Here is a 22,146-nt window from a genome sequence, read left to right as displayed (position 1 = left end):
TTTCATTTTTTACTAATTCCTAGATTAGATACAGAACACCTTTTTTAAAAGACCATGTTCAAAATTTCAATACATCAAATTAGGGAGGCAACTGGTACTGCCTGGAGACTCGCTTCCTACAGAAGAGTTGCACAAAAATCCAATTTAATGGCCAAGCTGTCAATGGGTAAAGCCAGATCTTGCACTTCTCTTAAAAATATTTATCTAAGTAAACAATGGCTCAAATTAAAAGTAAAAGTAACACATTCACAAGTAACATAATAACTTTTTTTTATTTAAAGACAGTTATTATCATATATATACACAATCTAAACGTGACAAAAGAATAAAAACATGCTTTTTCTTTTACAATAAAAGGATTTTTCTAACACTTCTACAGATCACAATCACCATTATGTATTTATGTATTATCCGGCTGTAATGATAAATCAGAAGTCATTGTACATAATATATAATGTATTACAGTAATGTAATACAGTTTGAATGAAATAAAGAAATGATCTACATTTTTACTTGTAATAATAATGCTGTAAAATGTAATAGACACTTGGTCACAGAAAGAAATAGCAGGAGGGAAACAAAAAAAATTCCAATTGGATAAATGTAACAATAATAATACTTAATAATACTTCAGCATTTAATATTATTTGCTTAAAAAATGCTCATTATTATTAGAACACTTCCTAATGTTGTACAATATTTTCATACAGTATAAATTATCGCAAAGATTTTATTTGTTTTCTTAATTTTTCTTTTTCATAACTGATATAACTATATTTATATATTAATTACTTTCAAATACAAAAGGACATAAATATACTTTTACCTTAAACCAAGCGTTTATGTAAGAAACCAGATGGTTAAGTATTAATATAATAATTTGTTCAGTTTCACATAATCATAATAATACTATTAAAAATTAATTACATACTTTTAACCATTAATTAAATCCTGCCTGTGTGATGCAATGTATATATATATATAAATATATATGCACACACACACACACACTAAAATATCATGAAAATGATAATTAAATATATCGTGCACAAATACTACATTTTGTTTTTTGTTTGCTTTTTTTTATTATTCATAAATGCAATAATCTTATACTGCCAAAAATTAGTTTATTAAGATTTTTTCTGTAACATTCAGACAGTCTTTCCTTTAAACCTTATTATCTAAAAACGAACAACACTTTAGTACATAATTTTAAAATCAAAATGATTAATTTAATTTTTTTAATCTTTTCTATCTTTATATACAAAAAATGTTCTACTTACGTAATAGTAATAATAATAATAATAATAATAATAATAATAATAATCGTAAATATTATCTGAAGGGGGAACTAATGCATGGTTTACTTTTTATAATTACTTTTTTTAATATATAAAATTTTTTTTTAATTTTTATATTTATTACTAATTCTGTTTCAATATTAACTTTTATTATAAATAACTGTTTTGGAGAATAGTAATAATAATACCACTTTACAAATTTTACACATTTTAATGGTATATCTCAATTAAGCTAAAAATTAATAAGATAATAAGCATGATAACAGCTATTTACAATAAGGATATTTCTTTTAAATATAATTAATTGTTAATTTTTTTCTTTTATATTATTGGTTCATTTTCTAATAAACTTAATATAGTAGCAGCTGCCATAAACTGAAGAATTAATTGTAAATAAACACAAATATACACAAATATTTATTGTAATTCATTACAGGCCACCACTGTCTACTTTTTTAAAGTGCAGTAAAATTAATTATAAAAAAATACTGGTCAATAATAAAAAAAAAGAATAAATAAAAAACAACTATAGTATAAAAAATATATATAAATAACAACATAATATAACATCAATACTGTGACCACACTTGCCTTTATTTCTTTTTGTAAAAAACCTAACACCACTTAGTTAATTAAATACTTAAAAGAAAAAAAACCAAATTAAATATCTTGACTATGAACACACAAACTGGGGGAGGGGCAAAAAGGATATTTTAACATTACAACTCATATATATATATATATATATATATTTAAAAAAAAAAACACAATAATAACACACATCAACATCATGAAATATAATGTTAAGTTAAATAAAAATAGAAAAAATACAAAAAGAAAAAACACTATACGAGGTCGATTGACGGCGAATGTATCACAGTTAAAACTATAAGAATATAATTTATATTATACATACATAAAATAAACATAAATATACAAACACTTTGCACATCAACTTCACTCACAACTATGTTCTCACAACTGACAGCACTGAGGTTATCCTAATATTTTCAGAAAAAAAGTAACCTATTTTCAAGAACTTTATGAAGTCTTTACTATTTACACATAAAAATAAGTAAAAGAATACAATTTTTAACAGTAAAATAGTCTTGAAATAATAAGAGATGATTGTATTACATATCTAAAACTTTATATATTCCTCTGAAATAAGCTATTTCAGGGGATGGTTTAGTGTATTCTATAAGAAAATGGATCATTAATACATTGTAAATTAAAATTCTGACAGACTATTGTCACTGTTTTTTAAAAATATTAATGCACTGCATATTGTAAAAATAAGAAAATCAACAAGTTAAAATGCTGCTTCCACTCATATGACAATATTACATTTCTGAACATAACTTATTTCAGCAGTATTAAAATTAATCTGTTTAAAATTTTAATAACAATCTATGGATAATAAATCTACAAGACTAACAAAGTAAAGCAGAAATGGCTAAAAAAATTATTATACTTATTGAAGGAAAACAACAATGCCATCAGCAAATAGTTCGTACTGTGATCACTAGTTGGAATGTGTCTCAGCACTGGAGGTTGCATCGGGCTGGCTTTGTTGCTGTGCTCGAGCCCTGGCAGCTGCAGCAGCAGCAGCTCGCCCTGCACTACTCCTTAGCACCTTACGTTCCACTACATCACCCGGACTTTTCTTATTTCTTTGTCGTCTTCTTCCACCTTTGCTTCCATTACTACTCTCCTCTGAATTTTCAGTGCACTCTACATTAGTCGATGATGATTTAGCCAAAGTGGAGAGGGGTAATGAATCCATATCGGTTGTATCATTCAGTTCATGGCAGTTTCTTTCTTTTGTATCACTTTCTATCTCCTCCTCAACCAGTTTTACTTTTTCAGTTTCCATTGGTGTAATGGAATTTTCTGCAACAGGTTCTGGGCTGGGAATTCTTTCTATTGAAATACATTTGGTTTCAACAGGTTCAGGAGTCACCTGCTTTTGTTCTTTAGGAGTTTGAGATGGAGCCTGAGGTTGTGTTTGAGGCTGTGGTTGCAGCAGCGGTGATTTTGCTCTCTCTTCTAAAGATGTAGGGGTTGCAGCCAGAGTAGGTGTTGCTGTTGGAGTGGGTGTAGGTGTCGAACTAGAATGGCTGCTTAAATCAATTCCAGCAGCAATGGAGGTTGCAGATTCATCAGTTTTCTTAACTGAGTTTGTAGGAGAAGGTATAGGAGATTCCTTCATTTTTTTTTGCGGTGGTGGACTCTGTGATTTCTTAGCATTAGCCAGATCAACAGCAGCAATAAATGGAGATTCTTCTCTACTTCGCTTTACGCCACGCTCTTCTTGAGCTGGCATCCTTGCTAATAACTCAGCAGAACTCTTGCTTAAAGTTTCTAATGCTTCCTTCATTTCCTGTTCTCTAGTTTTACCTGTAAAAGGAGGCATACCTGACATTAGATTGCGAAGACTGTCGACAGCATCTCTGGTTCGAGGGCTTGGTCTTTGAGCTGCTTGAGACCTTGCCAATGTTTCTAATAGATGTGTATCGTGTGGCAACATGAACTGTGATCGCTGCTGTCGTGGATTTGCTGTGGACGTTACTGTAGATGCACTACGGCTACTACTTGTAGAGGTAGAAGCAGTTGGAGTAGCTGTAATAGGAGCATTCACAGTACTAGTAGTAGTTGCTGTTGATTTGTGCGGTCGCCCAGCAGCTTGTGATGCTGAACTTACACCGAGTCCTCCATTAAGCAAGGCAAGGCTATCATAGGCAGATGACATAGATCCTGGTTGTAAAGAAAATGGATTTAAACCGCCCAATCCTAGTGGAGTGTATAAAAGACTTGGATTTGGGAAGAAAAATGGCAGAGATGATGGTAAATTGGAAGCAGCTGAAGACACTGGAGTATTTTTACTGGAAGGTGAACTTTCAGATTTACGAGTTTTATTTGCTTTTGAAGTACCTGGACTAGTGCTAGATGAAGAACTTTCAACACCATCCATTCCAGCTAAATTAGGTAATCCCAGTCCAGCCAAATTAGCGAAAAGAGAATTTGTAAGATTTATATTTCCAAGTCCACCCATTCCACTGAGTGCACTCATGTTTGGCATTCCACCAAATGGCAAAAGAAGAGGATTATTTTTAGGATCAAATCCTCCAAGTGACAATCCAGAGAGTAATGTAGAAGGATTTATGGCTCCTAAACCAGCTGATGCTAGAGAAGGGAAAGGCAGATTAGATGTAGGCAAAGGAGAAGCTTGACTGGAAGTGGCAGATGGTGGACTTGACAACAATGGAGGTCGTCCAGGGCCTTTCTTCCGGTCTGATTGTGGTAACCTTTTCTGTAAATCATGAGGTAAATTCCCTCTTTCTTTTACAAGCTCAGCCCATTTAGGATCCACATCAAACATTGGATTTTCCAATAGCCATTGGGCTAATCTCTTTAACTGAGGAGCTTTGGATCCAGTCAACTGTAACAGTAAGAAAGAAATTCTTTAATTTAATCAATAAAATTTATGATGAAATTCCTCAAGTTTAATTAATATAAATAACATTACTACTAATAACAAATTAAAATTCTGTGTTAAAGGAAACATTACAGACAATATAAACATTTTCCGCAAAGAAAAATTAAACTTTGATTCTCTCCTACAATCATTTCACTTAAACCTTTTCCACATTCCTATTGGAGAAAAAGAGGGAATTTCAGTAACTGGCTTTATTTACGAGACGAGGTTTATTTAATATGAATTTGTAACAGATCGCAGCTATGAATTTAACACCTTATTAATTAACATAATATACCTTAAAATACCTTATTATTTATTTAACACATTGATACTATGAAATTAATATTGCCTTACACCTACGAACTGCAGTGGGATTCTGCACATTTAATGGTTTGTGATGACAATCTTTTATGATTTTAACAGTTGACAACCTTTATACAAAATAAGTTTTTTCTGTTATAAGGCAGAAAATAAAGATTTTTAGTAAAATATTTTTCTAAATTAAGTTTTAAAAATATACAATTCCTATACTAATCAACTGAAGTTCAATAATAAAGCTTTGTGAATAAAGCTAAAAAAAAAACTATGTTTAATCAGTGAAGTTCTTGTTTGATTGTTAGGTTAAGATCTGGCAGTTGATCTCTGCATGTATCTGTTTTTTTTTGTTTTTTTTTTAATGAAACTGTTTAAATGAATGATTAATGATAATTTAATATATTACTGCTGGGTTGCCTAGCAAAAATCAGCCGCAATTACCTTTACATTCAGTGATCTGTTTTATGTGGTCGGAAGGTGTATCAGGGATTGAAATTCATTGAAGACTTTCGATACAGTATGGGAACAGTGTGTTGCCGCAATGGATTGAAAAATGGATTGAAAAATTAAAAAATGGTTGCACAAGTGTTACACACACGACGAAGGAGCCGAACGACCGTTTACTGCCACAAACGAGGAAAACATTAAGCGTGCACGTGACATGGTTTTCATAGACAGACGAACTATTGATGAAGTGGCACATCGTCTGCAAATTATTCATGGTTCTGCCTACGAAATCATCCATAACAGACTTGGGTTTCATAAAATTTGTGCAAGACAGGTTCGAAAACAACTCACACAGTTGGACGAACAACTGTCAAAAACATTTGGATCGCTATGGTAACGAAAGGGACATCTTCTTAGACAGAATCATCACTGGTGACGAAACATGGATCCATCATTACGAGCCGGAGAGTAAATGGCAAGTATGGAATGGAAACATCCAAATTCGCCCTGCAAAAAAGTTCAAGGCCCAACCATCCGCAGGAAAACTGATGCTTACGGTTTTTTGTGACTCACAAGACCCAGCACTAGAACATTATGAGGAAAGGGGCACAACAATAAACAGTGCGCGTTACAGTGAGATGCTTACTGTCAAGCTGAAGCCTGCAATTCGAAGCAAATGCCGAGGACTGCTGTCGAAAGGTGTTGCATTGTTGCATGTCAATGCCCGTCCACTTACTGCTGCCCACACTGCTGAAATGCTCTAGAAACTCAACTTTGAAGTACTGGCTCATCCTCAGTATAGTCCTGATCTTGCCCCTTCTGACTACCACTTGTTTGGTCCACTCAAAGAGGCATTAAGGGGCTGTTGATTTATCTTGGGACAAAACAGTGAAAGAAGCAGTGCATTCCTGGCTTGCAGCTCAATCAAAAACCCTCTTTTATGAGGGCATCAGGAAGCTTCTGCAACAATGGACCAAGTGCGTTGAAATGCAAGGGGACTATAATGAAAAATGATGTACACGAAAGTTTCCTATTTGTATTGCAATAAAATTTATAACTACATTGTGGATAATAATTGACTTACCCTCGTATATTGTAATTTATTTATTTTAACGAATTGCAGCTATATTCTTTTAAGTGAATTAAGGGTCATTTGAAATAAAATGTCGTGAAGAATGTTAAAAAAAAAAAGGTTGCCAACTCTCAGACAGTTGCAACATCAAAGTTGCCAGGTGTAAACAGGTATGTTATTGTTAATTATTTAAGCTTATTTTTCAAAAAAAATTATATTTTAAAATCAAATTAAATTTTTTCTGTACATGACAACACATGGTTGCCTGTAAAAAAATGATTGCAAATAGTGGGTGCCATTATTTGAACTAATTACTTTTGGTCTGAATGAGTGTTAATGAGAGAGAAGGAATTCGCGTGCTGCTTCATGTGTAAACAAGGACACAATGTGGTATAGTTAAAGTAATAATGTTTTTTTTTTAATTTTTCACCTGTGAAGCAATGATTTTTAAGTATAAAGAATATTTTTCCTGGGAAAAAGGAATCATGTTTTGTTGAAAAAATTTACTATTGAATGTTCAATGAATATTGAAGTCCTTTTATCTGTAAAATATCAATGGACAGTAATTTTTTTTTTTAATACAGTTTTAAAAACTATTGCTTTTTCTATATAAAATGAATTAATTTTTCACTAACGTGGCACAAAAAAGAAGTCTTTAATTGAAAAACAAAATAAACATACTATATGTGTTAACAGTCATGCTGTGTTCTTGTTTACAACTTGAAGCAGTGCGCGCACATTCCTTTCTCATGTTCACACTCATCCAGGCTGAAGTATAATTAGTTCAAATAATGGCAAAAACTACTTGTGACCATTTTTTTTTTAAAGGAAACCATCTGTTATTGTGTAAAGAAAAAACTAAATTTCAATTTAGTATATATTTTTTTTGAAAAACACGAGGAAAGTAAATAATAAATAACATACCTATTTACACCTGGCAGCTGACTGAGAGCTGGCAACCATTTTTTTTTAAATTCTTCACATCATTTGCTTTCAAACATGTAATTAATTTAAAAAAAATATATAATCACAATGCATTTAAATAAATTAATTACAATATATTTAATTAAAGGTAATTGCTGATAATTTTTGCTAAGGAACCTGGCAACAATTATTAGATTTTATTAATCATTCAATTAAATTGAGTCTCATTAAAAAACAGATACCTGCAGAAATGAGCTGCCAGATCTTGTACTACCTACTTGATTTTTATTATTCCTGACATCAATTCATTATTCTACAATTCTTCTATTTCTCTAAATGACAGAAGTTAAAGAACAATAATTGCATGCATGCATTCGTAACTATTTTTGACATTTTATTTTTAAATGAGGTAGGACTGTTTTTAATTGGATGAGTAAGATGGGACAACTGACTAGTAAGTAGGTTTGCTGGCTTCTAGATCAGTGGATTAATAGTTTTAAATTCCCAAATAAGGAAATAAGGCAAGCACCTTTTTACATACAATTTAATTTTATCCTTTTCAAAATATACTGGTTTCGAGAACTAGAAATAACTTTCTCATGCTTCTGGCACAGAAACAAGGAGTTAATAAAAGAAAATACATAAACAATTTTTATTTAGAATCCATATGTAACAAATGTTATTGTACAAAGAGCACAGAAGTTAGGTTAACCAAATTTTGCATCTTTGAGACTATGGGGTAACTAGGCATCACCTCGATACAGATAGAAAAATTAATGTGTGTAAAGTGGTAAAGTTTTTTTTAAAGAAAAAAATTTCCATTTTTTTTATCTTAAACAGTATTGACCTAAATGTCTCTATAATCAACTTTTACTTGTTTTTGTACAACTATTATAACTTAATGAATGTTGCATTAATGCAATAAGCTAACCTTCTTCCCAGTGATTCGATTAATGACAGAAACATTTTCTTCACCCGTAAGCTTTTTCCAATCTAATAAAGTGGGATCGACTCGGGGTCGGCGTCTTCGTGGTGCTGACAAAAAATCAGCACAAAGAGGTTGTTCAGGCATTAATGATGTTTGTTCTGCTAGCCACTTGTTAACCTGTAATTAATAAGAAACAATTGACTGAGAAATTTTAATTACTTGAAATCTGACAGAAATTATAAGTTTTTCAAGCTACGCAATGATGATGACTAATTGAAAAATAAAATCAAAATGAGCATGGTGGAGTTATGCATGTTTAGCCAAAAAAAAGGTCAACATCAATTGTTAAACTTTTACCGTAATATAAAACTGTCAACTAATTTGTAAAATTATCTTGCAAAAAAAAAAATTATTATATTTTACCTTCAGCTAATGTGCAGCTTACTTTTTAATTACCTTAGCAATATAAAAACTAATGTTTGTTATCACATATTGATTCATTATCAATTTATTGTTAAATAATGAATCACAAAATAGATACTGAAAATAAGCAAAATTTAATAAATGTACAGTACAAAAAGCATGCTATAAAACAAATATCATGATAACAGAAAAACGAGTGAAGAGTGCTTCTTCTTGGTTCTGGGCAAATCAGTAACCATGATAGCTAATGTTTCCACATCCTGACCCCATAGGGGAAGACATCCTACATGTGGCAGTTTTGGTCACAAAGTCACTCCCTCTGTAACTAGCCCTTATGGGCTTTACTGGAGGGCATCTTCAAAACCTCAGCGAAAGGCATCTCTCAGCCAGGATACTACTGATGTGAATACCACATGTGACATTACCATTAGTGTACTACTATATTAAGAACCCTCAAGAAAAGTAAACAAAACATATCTGAACTAAGTCTCAAATAAGACTGAATAAAAAAAGTAAGGAACTGAAATCCACTACCTACCCTCGAAAAGTAAAGGGTTGAGTTCAACATGCAGTAACAAAGAATACGAGAACAAACATAAACCATGAATACAAAACAACAAAAACAAACAGCGAGAAAGCCCAAGTGGCACGCCTATGACCCATTGGCTGTCATAAACATCCATCCCCTAGCAATCCTTTCTTTTGCCAAGTAATTTATGAATTTCTCCTCTATGACCCATTCAGCCCGATTTTACCAATTAACAGGAGATCTAAGACTGGTCCGATAATATCAAGCTGACAAATGGTGTCTGTGCTCATCAACTTATACTTGAAGTTGATGTGCACTTCGAGTTGTGTTAGATAACTTGAACGTTATCAAACTGTCCACATTATGGGCACATTCTGAGTCAACCATGCTGAACCACTGTAGCCTGTCCCTAAAAGCGCCATGCCCTGAAAGATATTGCGTCACGCACTTGTTCAGGTTTACCCAGGAGTTGCCCTACAAACTAACAACATCTGGAACGAGACCATGCGTATAACGTCCGCCCACTGCCCCATCCCATCTGGCCTGCCACTAAGCACTGCCATGATATTCAATTTCCTGAATTTTTCAGAAGTTAACTCATCTAACTTCTTGGCAACATAAGACTCTTGCCAACATAAGATAGCTGCCTCTCTGATGCAAGCAAATCTATTGGTTTCACGTTCGCAATCACCAAGATTGCCTCCAGTGAAATCGTGCAGTAGCCAACCGCTACAGTTAAAAATATGAGCAGTGGGGCCCTCAACAATACATCCTGATGGCTTTTGAATTTTAGCCTATCCAACCAAACTGGCGCTGCATATAGCTTAACTGCTTTGTACATGTCCTTATACAGGATACTCATGGTCTTAAAGTTAAGATCCCAATCAAGAGTGACCACACTTCGAATACCAAAGAAGCACTACAGGCCTACTCTTGTGACATATTGAAGGTGCTTCTTAAATTGCATTTTCTCATCCAGAAACACCCTGTGGTACTTTTGAACCTGAACATATTTTATGCACTGGCCTGCTATCAAAACACAGACTTGCCAACTCACTGCCAAACAGCCTTTGAGGAGCATCATTGTGGTCTTCTCTGGGCTGAATGTCATATTATGTTGATAAAACCGCAGCTTGACAAAACCCATCACCATACGAACCTTATGAAAAAACTGTGATGTATGATCCCTATATTCAGCTACAAAGACTGCTCATCACTCAGGATCACTCTCATGCAGAAACGTTCTCCTTAAGTGACAGACAGCCTGTTTCAAAGCTGACAATTTCCTACACCTTAGGTCGAGAGAAGCAAGCCTCTCTCTGCGGGGAATCAAGCACTTGGCGGCATTGATGAAAGTCACCGACAAACTCTGTCTGGTTCTCCAAATCCAAAGATTCCAGACCCCCAAAGTCTGGCTGAAAGTCAACAAATTTCCTCCAGTCCGCATGCCTATACAGGAAACAACCCCGCTGAACTGGAACGTTATATCGATAGCACTCACTTGAACTTCCAACAATCTCATAAACAATCAATCAATGATCGCTCAAGCAATCATCCACCACCTTCCAATCACAAATATTGGCAGGAATAACCTACCAATGGTGACATTGATGTTTGTCCCACCAAACAGTCGATGCCCATATCCCACACCTGCATAGGTGGGCAACTTACCAAGTACATTAAATACCTGTAAATCATATTGGGCTAAAAAGCCCTCTATTAATTCACCACCATAATCAGTAAAACCGCTATGCCAAAATAAGGATTTAGCATTTACATCCGCACCAATAAGAATTGGAGTGATACCAAAGAATCATAGGAATTTATTCCAGACCTCAAAGATGGCGAACAGCAGGGTCTGTATATTCAACTTGCAACGTATAGATGCAAGTTCTGAATATCCACACGGACAACATGATGACTATTTGAGAGTTGTCAAATGAAGACACAATCTATTTCCCTTCTGCACACAACAGTATACGTGCTTTCAGAGCCACAATAGAATCTCTTCCAAACTGAGAAGAAACCTGGCAGTTCACCAGACACCAAAATGGATGCTGCAATAAAACAACATCCAACCCTCTACATATAGAGTAATCTCACAAAGCTCACTCTGAACTATATAAGGACTCTGTGGGCAGCCCTCTGATTAACAACCACAGTCTTTACTATTCAGAGAATGCTTGGAATCCTTCTGAAGCCATTTACAATTAGTACAATTCGGATCCTTCAACACCTTGGGACACTAATCTTGTTTATGTCCCTCATCCCCACAATGAGAACACACTGACACAGACTTGTTACAAAACTTTTCCTTATGTCCATACTCGTAGCAGTTGAAACACTGTTGAACATCTAAATACTCTTTGACCTTGCATGAAAAGAAACCAATGAACAATCTGCCTTCTAAAACGAAGCTTTTGAAAAGGTCAGGACTAACTTCAAACATGCCACAGTAGCACTCAACCTCACGCCTACCTGATTTAAATAATAATCACATCTGGCCTTAAAGGCCACTTCAGTCATCTGCGTATTTTACTCTCTTAAGAGAACCATTAATTTCTTCTTAGACAAATGCCGATTGATGTCATAAACAATAACTCTGGGATGCCTCTTCCTCTGTGGGGAGATTTTCATGTTGGTTTTACCGACCTCAAGGGATTCAGAAAAACTTAATAATCTCCTTGTCATCGGTGATGAACCCCTCAAACCCCTTTTTTCTTTCACGTACGTCATGAATTTTCAGGCTCAACCTTTTATGACCTGAAATTCGTCCTTCATTTCTTTACTAGTTTTCTCAGTTACACCTTCCTTAAAACTGATGAATACAACCTCCAGCTGTTTTCAGGAAAGACTGGCCTCCCTTTTCTCGTTCAACATCTCAGTTTAACTCTTCTGCTGAGACCACACTGGCAGTAGAACTGGAATGGGGACGGAAACAATCTCCTTCACCACAACTTCCCTAACCCAATAATAATAGGTTTAGTAGCGAAATTTTTGTATCCACTAGCCAGAGCAACAACAATTGACTTAAAATCCTTAATTATGGGTGGAACCTGTCTCCTCACTGTTGACAAGGTAGTCTTTGGGTTTTCAAGGAATTGCATCAATTTTGCATACCTCTCCTCGAAGACTTGGACTAATGCAACCACCCCTGTGATCTTCCCAGCCACCAAGTTAAATTCATTAATAATATTCATGACCCCACCAGTCCAAGGTCCCTGAGATCACAGGTCTAGACTCATCCTTCCCAACAGAGGCGAAGGAGCTGCTAAGCCCAACCACCATAATAGGCTGGGCCTACCCACTCTCTTCTCCTCAGTATCTGACATTTACAAAAGAAAAAAAATATCATTTTAGAAAATATTAAGGTTTACAAAGCAATGTAAACAAGACTAACATAAACAGCCAACAAAAACAATCAGCCAATAGCAAGCCACCACTCCTTAATAAGGTGGTTGCAAAGCCAGACCCCTTGTTGGGATGCCACCAATGTAAATGCCTTTGGTAGACATTTACATCAGTAAATTATGACTCAGCCTTTGCCTTCGCTGTAAGCTTCTTTCAAATATCTTGACTGTTCTACTTTATTGCCCTCTGAACTAGCTAACTGAGGTTGTGGAAGTGCAAACCCCGCGCCTAGTTCTAGATTTAAATAAGCTATCAGTGAGTAAATGTCTCATAATAATCGAGGCAAATTCAGTAAATAAACATACTACAAGAAATGTTGTTAGCAACGACAGAATTTATTCCTAGTTCCCTTAGTGAACTTAACTTTATAGTTCAAACCCCTAGTTTGGTTACACCTATGGACTCCGGTCTAGTCTACCAGGGAGAGGAGGACAGACCTCCTATTCCCACTCAGCTCCATCGCAGAATTCTGCGTCACATTTACTTTTATCACATAAAACTACCATCGCCGAGATGGTGCTAAAACTCACGGTAATGTTTTCACATCCCAACCCCGTAGGGGAAGACACCCGCCCTGTAACGCTTCCGGTCCCCCCCCCCCCCACCGCTATGTTCAAAGCCCTGATAATAATGTTTTCACAGCTGGAAGTCCCTGAGGGAAAATTATTCTTTTCTTCCACAATTTTTTTTCCTTTTCCTAGGTAGGAACTATATAGGATTTGGATCAGCCATGACAGTGAGGCCAACTGGTAAATAAGTAAAGCAGCTACTTCTGTGAGGAAAGATTGCACAATAGTTTATACATGACTGTTTTTGTTTTGACAATAGCTATCTAATGAATGCTTCTAGTGAGGCAAGTCAGGAATTAGTTAAAATGTGTAAAAATACCACAGAGTATTCCTTACCCAGTTACACAAAAATTGATTACATTCTTTTTGTTAAAGAAATAAATAATAATAATATGGGGGGCTAATGAGCATACCATGGGAAAATAATGTAATGATGCAAAGAAATGAAATAAAGTACTGTTGTTAATTTAATTAAGAAAAAATTTTAAATGGAAATATAACACTTTTTTGTAAATTATTCTTGTGGAGAGTGACATTTCATTTGACATTAAAAGAGCAAGAATTAGGGCAGTAACTGATTTGCAATTGAATCTAGGAACATATAAATCTTGTAGTGGGGATAAAAAGGTAGGCCGAGAAAAATTAGAAAATGCTACTGAAGCCATCTACCACATGCAGTATATGAAAAGTGACAATTTAATTCTCAGAGTAGATTGTGATAACATGGTTGTAATCGCAATTACATATTTTAACTAATGCTTCTTGCATAAGGCTTGTCCAATAAGGGCATTTATGGCGGTGTGGCTGCTCTGAAAACAAAAAAAAATTGGTGGCATAACAGATTCAAAGGTGGGTGAAATATGAATGATAAACCTGGAAGAAAACAGCCAAATATAACAAGTATAAATGTTAAAGTGTAGGATTTGATATAGTCAAACAAGAGATTAATGTGTAATTAATGACCAAACGTTTGCAAAGTTTGTTTGGAGAAACAAACCAGAATTGTGGCCTGACAAGTATATCTGTCATTATAATACCCCATACCATGATGGCAATTCTCATTATGAGTTTCTGGCCATAAATTAAATTGTTAGGTTATTATGCTTATTCACTTGTTTGGGTGTTCCCAAAAGACCATGCAAATACAAAGAAGATTTTTTGATATTGATAATTAGCACAACATAATTAAGTACTTAGGAGTATTCTGCAGTTCTAAGGGCATTTCTGGAAATTGGAACACAGTCTAAACCAGTATATAAATGGAAAAGGGAACTTTGAAAGTAAGTAACACTAACTTTGTTAATGTATGTTTTTTTGTTGGTTTTTTTCAGTGTGGGAATAAAATTTTCAAATCTCATACATATAAAAACTTTTGTATATCAGGTAAAAACTAATTAAAATGAATTGCATAGTGAATGTAAAGACGTTGACAAAATCAATAACAAAAATTTTTGAAAAAACTCATCTGATTTCCATGTTTACATAATTTTTTTTCTTTTAGATGAGGTTCTTTACCTTAAGTATTTTTTAAATAACAAACACTTCTAAAAATATCTTACTTCAAGGATATTTGTTTGTATATACAAATTTATTATGAATATATATATATATAAATTAATATGCAATTGTATTTGAGTGTAATCAAAATTTAATATCTGAATCTAAACTAAACAATTCAGTTTCTACATGTAGCTCCTCTCCCTCCCCATTAAATCAATTTTTTTTTTTGTTATGAAACAAATCTGATTTAAAAGAATTAACATATTTTTTTCTGAACTAAAATTCTTATCCTACAGTGAAATCTACATTTTTGCCTTAAAAATCAATTTGTATAAAAAAGTCCAATATATATGATCATCCAGAATGTAAGAATTATTTGTGCATTGCATCTGCATAGCTTCACTCACAATGGGTCAAGGCCAGCTGGTATCAGTTGTTCTAGCACTGACTGAAATTTTGTAGCTGCACCATAAAACACGGTTTTTGAGACTTTATAATGAATAAAAATAATTGAAAATCCCACAGACTGTGAGGTACGATCGGTCATATTTTTTTTTGTTAATTGCAAAAGTCATTTCATTCTGTGAAAATTCATCATCAAATTACTGCCATATATAGGAAACATAAGGAAAAAGTGTCATTTATTTACAACAGGAAGAGGATCTGTTTGTGATCAGTAACAGTCAGGACACCCTACTCTCATTACTGAACAGCTCAAAGAGGAGATTGACAAAAGTAAAGAGAATTGGCATTTCAAGTTAGATGAACTTAAGAGTTAAATTTCCTGTATGTTCACAGTCTTTGTAACAGAAAATTGTGACTATTCATCTAAATGATTATGGAATTTGTGCTCAATGAAATGCTTTTTCAAATAGTGACTGGTAATGAAACGTAGGTTTTACACTACACACCAGAGAATTCAATGGGATCATTCTTGATTCCTTTCAAAGCCAAAAAATTCAAACATTTAAAAAATGCAAAGTGATGGCCACAATCTTCTGAGACTGCCACAGAGTCTTTAATGTGTGAATTTATGCCTTGCAGAGGCAATTAATTAACTCTTATTTAAAAATTTTTATGAAAGTTATCGCACAATTCAAAATCGCCGACACAGTCTTTTGAGTTGTAGTGTATTTGCTTCATGACAATAAATGTCCAATTGCTGCAAAAAAACTTGTGAACTTTCAATGGTTTTGGATAGGATGTTTCTGATTGGTCGTACAGTCCAGGTCTCACTGGACTGCATCTGTTAAAAAAATTTAAGAATTTCTTGGCGGGAACCGTTATGCAAGTGACGATAAGTAAAGACAGTTGTTTATAAACGCCTTAATGGACTGGCTGCAGACTTCTTTGATGGCAGCATGTCTTAACTTAAGTCTCAGTTATTATGGCATCTGCTTGAAGAAAAATACTTTTGAAGAACAGTGTTCTGTGATCCAATTTTTACAATCGATGGTAGTTGCATGAACCGTGCGAGTTCTTATGCATGGGGGGAAAAGTTTAAAAGTGGGTGCAGAAGCGTGACCGACGAGCACCACTCCAGGCATCTGGTAACAGTGTCGACCTTGCTGTTAGATTCTTGTATTGATTCACTTATCCAAGAAGAAACACAATTTACATTTGAACAAATTGCTGAAAAATCTTGAGTAAGTGATGGTATAACTAATTCCATCATCCAAAACAAACTGAGCTACCATTAAGACTTGTGTACGGTGGGTTCCCAGAGAGCTTACTATTCATCACAAATCCGAGAGATTTCGCATTTGCATTGAACTTAAAAATCATTTTAATAACAAAGGTGATGCATTTTTGGACAGGATTTTAACCTGTGATGAAACTTGGATACATCATTTTGAGCCACAGTCCAAATGTCAAAGCATGCAGTGGAAATACCTTGAATCGTCTGTTTGTAAGAAATTCAAAACTCAACCATCGGCTGGTAAGGTCATATTAAACAATTTTTGGAGTGCCCATGATCTGATATGCTGTGATTATTTGGAGGAGCAACGCACTATCAACTGCATATACTACTTGGCCTTAACTGAGAACAAAGTCAAGTGCACATTGAAGAGGAAATGTCCGGGATGACAGAGGAAAGGTGTGCTTCTTCTTCAAAACCACATACGTCACAACTGATACTGGAAACTATTGGCAAAGTGGGCTAGGAGCTCCTACCATAGCCTCCTTACAGCCTTGACCTTGCCCCTTTCAGATTTTTGTCTGTTTGGTTCAATGAAAGAAGCTTTGCATGGCATCAGGTTCAACGGCAATGAAAAGGTAAAGAAAAACCTACAAAACTGGCTTCGAGATCAAGGTACAGAATTCTTTGCTGAGGGAATAGGAAGACTTGTAAAGAAATGGGATAAGTGCACAGAAGTTGGTGGGGATTACATGGAAAAATAGAAAAAAAAAATTGTATTTATTTAATAAACCATTTTTGCTGTACAGCTGTTTAATTATTGAATTACCCTCGTGTATGTATATATCCTGGTGAATGAAGATGTGTTCTGGTTCTCAGTGAACTACTGATTTTGAAAAATGAATGAAATAAATAATAGGACAATGAATTTGTGTCAAATTTTATTTGAAAACCATGAAATCAGCTTCAGAGACTTATGAATTCTTAAAAACAGCTTTTTGGGATAAATGTCTGAGCTGGTCAAATCTGATTCAACAATTCAAAGCTAGCTATGAATCAATCAAAGATAGCCCCAGTCCAGCCGGTCTTACACTTCAAAAACCAGTGTGAAAGTCTGCAGTTTAGTGTCCTCTGACTGTAGACTTACAATTAAAGAGATGGCTGATAAACTTAATTTAAGTTTCTACAAGGTTCAGTAAATTTCAACTACAGATTTGAACATCCATTGAGTGTCCGTGAAATTCATTCTGAAACTGTCAGCCCAGCGGAAACAACAGACTTGAAGTATCGTCCCAAGAACTGATTAACTGAGCTGAAACTGACCCAGATTTGTTAAACAAGGTAATTACAAGTGAATCATGGGATTATGAGTATGATCCAGAAACACAGGAATAATCATTGTAGTGAAAGGGTCCAAGTTTGCCACAATTGAGAAAAAAATTGACAAAGTCTGTTGAATGTGAAGTCAATGTTGGTGGCTTTCTTTCATTCTGCAGTTATCGTGCATCATGTATTTGCCTCTGGGCAGTCAACCAGGAAAACTATAGAAGAGTCCTTCAATATCTTTGTGAAAATATGAGGAAAAGACCTGAACTCTGGCGAGACAAGAATTTGATCTTCCACGACACGCACTGGCTCATCATCAAGTGTTCCTGATCGTGGAATTTTTGGCCAAATTCAAAATTCCTGTCTTTCCGCAATTCCCTTATCCCCTGCCAACTTCTGTTTCCTAAAATTCAAATTTTCATTGTAAGGATTTGACTCACTTGAAGAAATCACGCAAATATTATACTTAAAAAGGAAATTTCCAAAGTGGAAACTCTGTTGGAGTCTGTGTGTTTATTAGAAGAGGACTATTTTAAAGGAGATATATCACAACAGCCAATAAGTACTGCTGTTTTGAAATTACAAGCCCAATCTTAAAGCTTTTCCAATCATATTTCGTGTGTGTGTGCTTATATACGTATGTACATATGCATGCATGTATGTATGTAGTCAACGACAAGTAACGGCGAGCTTGAGAGGTTATGATTACTACCCAATGTAAATTGCATTATGTTTATGCTACTAAAAGACAACTAGTCATGGTGTGCCAATGTTTCTGAAAGAACAATAGCTCTATTGTTGACATTCAAGCTGATCATCGAAGTTCACCATTACATGGCGGCTACCGTAAATATATATATATATATATATATATATATTATATATAAATTAGTACAAACTGACACTGAAATTTAAAGATAAATCAAGGGCACTTAACACATGATATTTGGGGAAAGTATAAATTAAGTTTGCAGAGACTTCACTCTCTATGCCATAACATAACGAAATAAGTGTAAGCAAATTCAATAATCTCAACAAAAGTACACTTAATAGTTTTCTCTAAATCAATATAATTTTATATATTTGACTGATTAACTAATGGCTTATTATAATTACCCCCCCTAATATGTGTGGCAAGATGACAAAAAAGTGATGAAAATAATCATCCAGATTTTATACATACTCCTCAGGAAAATTAAATAACAGGCAACCCTATTTTATATTTATGTTTCATCTATAAAGTACACTGAGAGTTCATAATTTGTTATACTTTCAATTTTTTTCTGTACAAGAAAGATTATTATCAGTTATCCTAGAATACTTCCACAGTGCAAATTAGGTTGACAGAGAAAGATAATGTTCAATGCAATATTCACAGATCACACAGCTGTGATAATTTAGATTGATTCATTTCCTGTGCTACTGAATTTCAAGTGTGCCTTGAATTTTTTTAAAATTTTTACTCAATATTGAATAATTTTTTTTAATCAATACGATTTCATTTTGATTTTTTCAATAAATGTATGATGCAATAAAAAATGATCGTATTTAGTTCAGCTCAGTTTCTTTGTCTTTAGTGGTTTATTTCTTCTTTAAGGTTTGGGACAGTGCATTATTTTTTTGCCTATTCCTCATTATACTGTACTGGGAATTTGTTTTAAAACACACCCCAGCAGCAAAATACTTTTTAGCAAAGTTAATACAATGATTTCAGATGAAGAGGTTGGCAGTACTACTTCATTGCTGTTTCATAATCAACTGATGTAGTTCTCTATTTCTTTATTGTGTACAGTTAGTTATTTTTTGTTATCTGTGTTTTTTGAAGAAGAAACGGTTTTGAACATGGAAGAAAAATCTTTTTTTATGGAAAATTATTTAATAACTAAATCTTTTGTTTTATGGCAAGAAGCTTTTCAATTGCAGTTCCTGGGTAAGAATGTACCACATAAATCTTAAACATTTGATAAAAAAAATATAGAGGAATTGGTTCTGTTTGCAATCAAGAGACATAGCCGGAAACGTTCAGTACTTAATGACGAAACACTGGAAGGTTGTTAGGGTAAGCTTTTTGAACTCACCTAACAGCATTATGAAAACTTGCACAACAAAATGGAATATCTATACAGTGCCTTTAAAGCTACCCAGCTACTTAACCCAAAGCCATATCAAATTAATGTATCACATGAATTACACCCAGCTGATTAAGCTGCTAGGCTCCACTACTGTCAGATTTAAAGTTTGTTTGGGAGAGTATTAAAAGTGCTGGATAATGTATTTTTTAAAGATGAGGTTTCATTAGAGTGATTACATTAATAGTCGGAATGATTGCCATTGGAGCTCAAACAATCCTCACATCATCCATTCATAACCTCTAAATCCACGGAAAATTGTTATGTGGTATGCAATTTCCAGGCGAAGAATAATTGGCTCCAAATTCTTTGAAAATACTCTTATGCAGACTTCTATCATGAAATTGTAATCCAATTTATTCAAATTTAGAATTAAATGAGAGAGATTCATGGTTTCAACAAGATGGGAGCCTCATGTCACACAGCAAGACCTTTTGAAAAATTTCTTTGGTGAAAGAGTATTACTAACTGGCTTATGGTCAGCTAGTTTACTTGATCTTTCACTGTACATTTTTTTCTCTGGGGATATCTAAAAGATTGTGTGTTTAAAAATAATCCACACACCTACAAAGAACTGACAGCCAACATAACTCCAGAATTATGAGACATTGGACGAGGTACACTTCGAAAGGTTGCATGGAATAAGAAAAAGAGGGTAAGGCTTGCATTGATGAAAATGGTGGATATTTTTAACATTTGTGACAAAAAAATTTGATTTCAATATTCTTTTGCACAAATAATTATAATATTTATAACTAATTGCATTAAATATAGCATAGCAGCACATTACTTTTCTTTAAATTGGGTTGTGTTTTACACATTCTGTATTTTATATGTGTTCTTTTATGTTATCTGTACTTGAGTAGTACAAAACTAAACTTCATCACAACTAAATACAGAAACAACAATGTAGTAATGTTTTAATGTATGAAAAATTGCCTATACATTATAATGTACAAGTAAGCATGCCTCATTACAAATTAGGTAATATGAAACAATTATTGTATCTCTGTGTTTAGTGATATTTCTTGAATATTGAAAATCTAAAAAGCTGAAATTACAGTAAAAAAAAAAAAAAAATACCTCTTCAACCTTTAGTTATGAGATTTAACTGTATTAAATCCTTTTTTTATATATTATGCTACATTTAAGACTTGTTGTCATTGAGACTACCGATACTAATTAAATGAATCCAAATTGAAAGAAAATGTTTTAACAAGATATTCTGGTCTTGACTGATACTGCTATTTAATTATAATTTGTAAATTTTTATTTATATAAAATACTAGTTATGATGAAAGTGTTAAGTATTTTCTACTGGCTTTTACATAAATGCACTTAAGCAAATTTCAGATTTAAGGAATCTGTATTTTTTCCCAAGAGAGAAGGGTGGAAATGCAATATAATTAACTCCTGATTGTTATACTGCATTACAATGCTGACCTCAATGGCTGAATGGTAGTTTATCAGCCTCTTTCACCTGAAAGATTCTGGTTTGGAATTTTTTATATGTTATAAATTTCAATACCATATTGCTATATACAAGCTATGAGTTATGTAATGATTTAATTATAAAAATTATTTGATGTGTAATGTAATGTCTATTCCAGCTGTTGTATCAATGCATACTTTTTGGCTCTTTCCCAAGATATTTTGAATTTTTAGTTTTTCTTATACATCTAATAGAAGTGTGTATTTTGGTTTAGATGTTTTTTTTTTTAAATCTTGATAGTATTGGAACTGATAAACATCTTTGGATTACTGCACTTTTCTCATGATATAATACCAGGATCAACTAAACATACAGTGAAAGTTTTAATAACGGAGTGCTAGCGCTATTAGGTATGTATGAAAAATATAAATACAAACATCTAAGGGAGAAACAAGAACAGTAAGAGATAACAATTGTAAACTGCAATAATAGATAAAACAAATTGCAGAAGTTAATAAAATTTCAAAACTATATCAGACTGAAGAAGAAATTATTGTAAATTATAGTGGTTCTAAAAATTGAACTTTGCTTGCCTTATTAAAATACCAAATTTAAAACAAAATTTATTAAATTTACCAAATTAAAACCAGTCAACACAGCAGCAACATGACACAAATTCAGTTAGTAAATTAGTAGTAAAAATATTAAACTTGTCACTAT

At 33.7% G+C, this 22,146-nt stretch overlaps 1 protein-coding gene across 6 annotated transcripts in view; it reads right to left on the bottom strand.

Moving 5' to 3' along the window:
* Positions 1–249: 249 nt before the first annotated feature.
* Positions 250–22,146, bottom strand: part of kis (chromodomain helicase DNA binding protein kismet) — a 235,158-nt gene continuing 213,261 nt past the window's right edge. For all 6 annotated transcript variants that reach the window (XM_075358465.1, XM_075358467.1, XM_075358469.1 and 3 more), the window contains 2 exons: positions 8,472–8,645; positions 250–4,743 (listed from right to left, as the gene is read on the bottom strand). In XM_075358465.1, the coding sequence (XP_075214580.1) occupies positions 2,827–4,743; positions 8,472–8,645 (2,091 nt within the window). In that variant the 3' untranslated portion in view covers positions 250–2,826. The remainder of the gene's footprint in view (positions 4,744–8,471; positions 8,646–22,146) is intronic.

The sequence above is a fragment of the Lycorma delicatula genome, chromosome 2, assembly GCF_047948215.1.
Source record: "Lycorma delicatula isolate Av1 chromosome 2, ASM4794821v1, whole genome shotgun sequence".
Taxonomy (NCBI): Eukaryota; Metazoa; Arthropoda; class Insecta; order Hemiptera; family Fulgoridae; genus Lycorma; species Lycorma delicatula.
The sequence above is the reverse complement of the archived record's forward strand: the minus strand, read 5'-3'. Positions and strand labels throughout refer to the sequence as shown.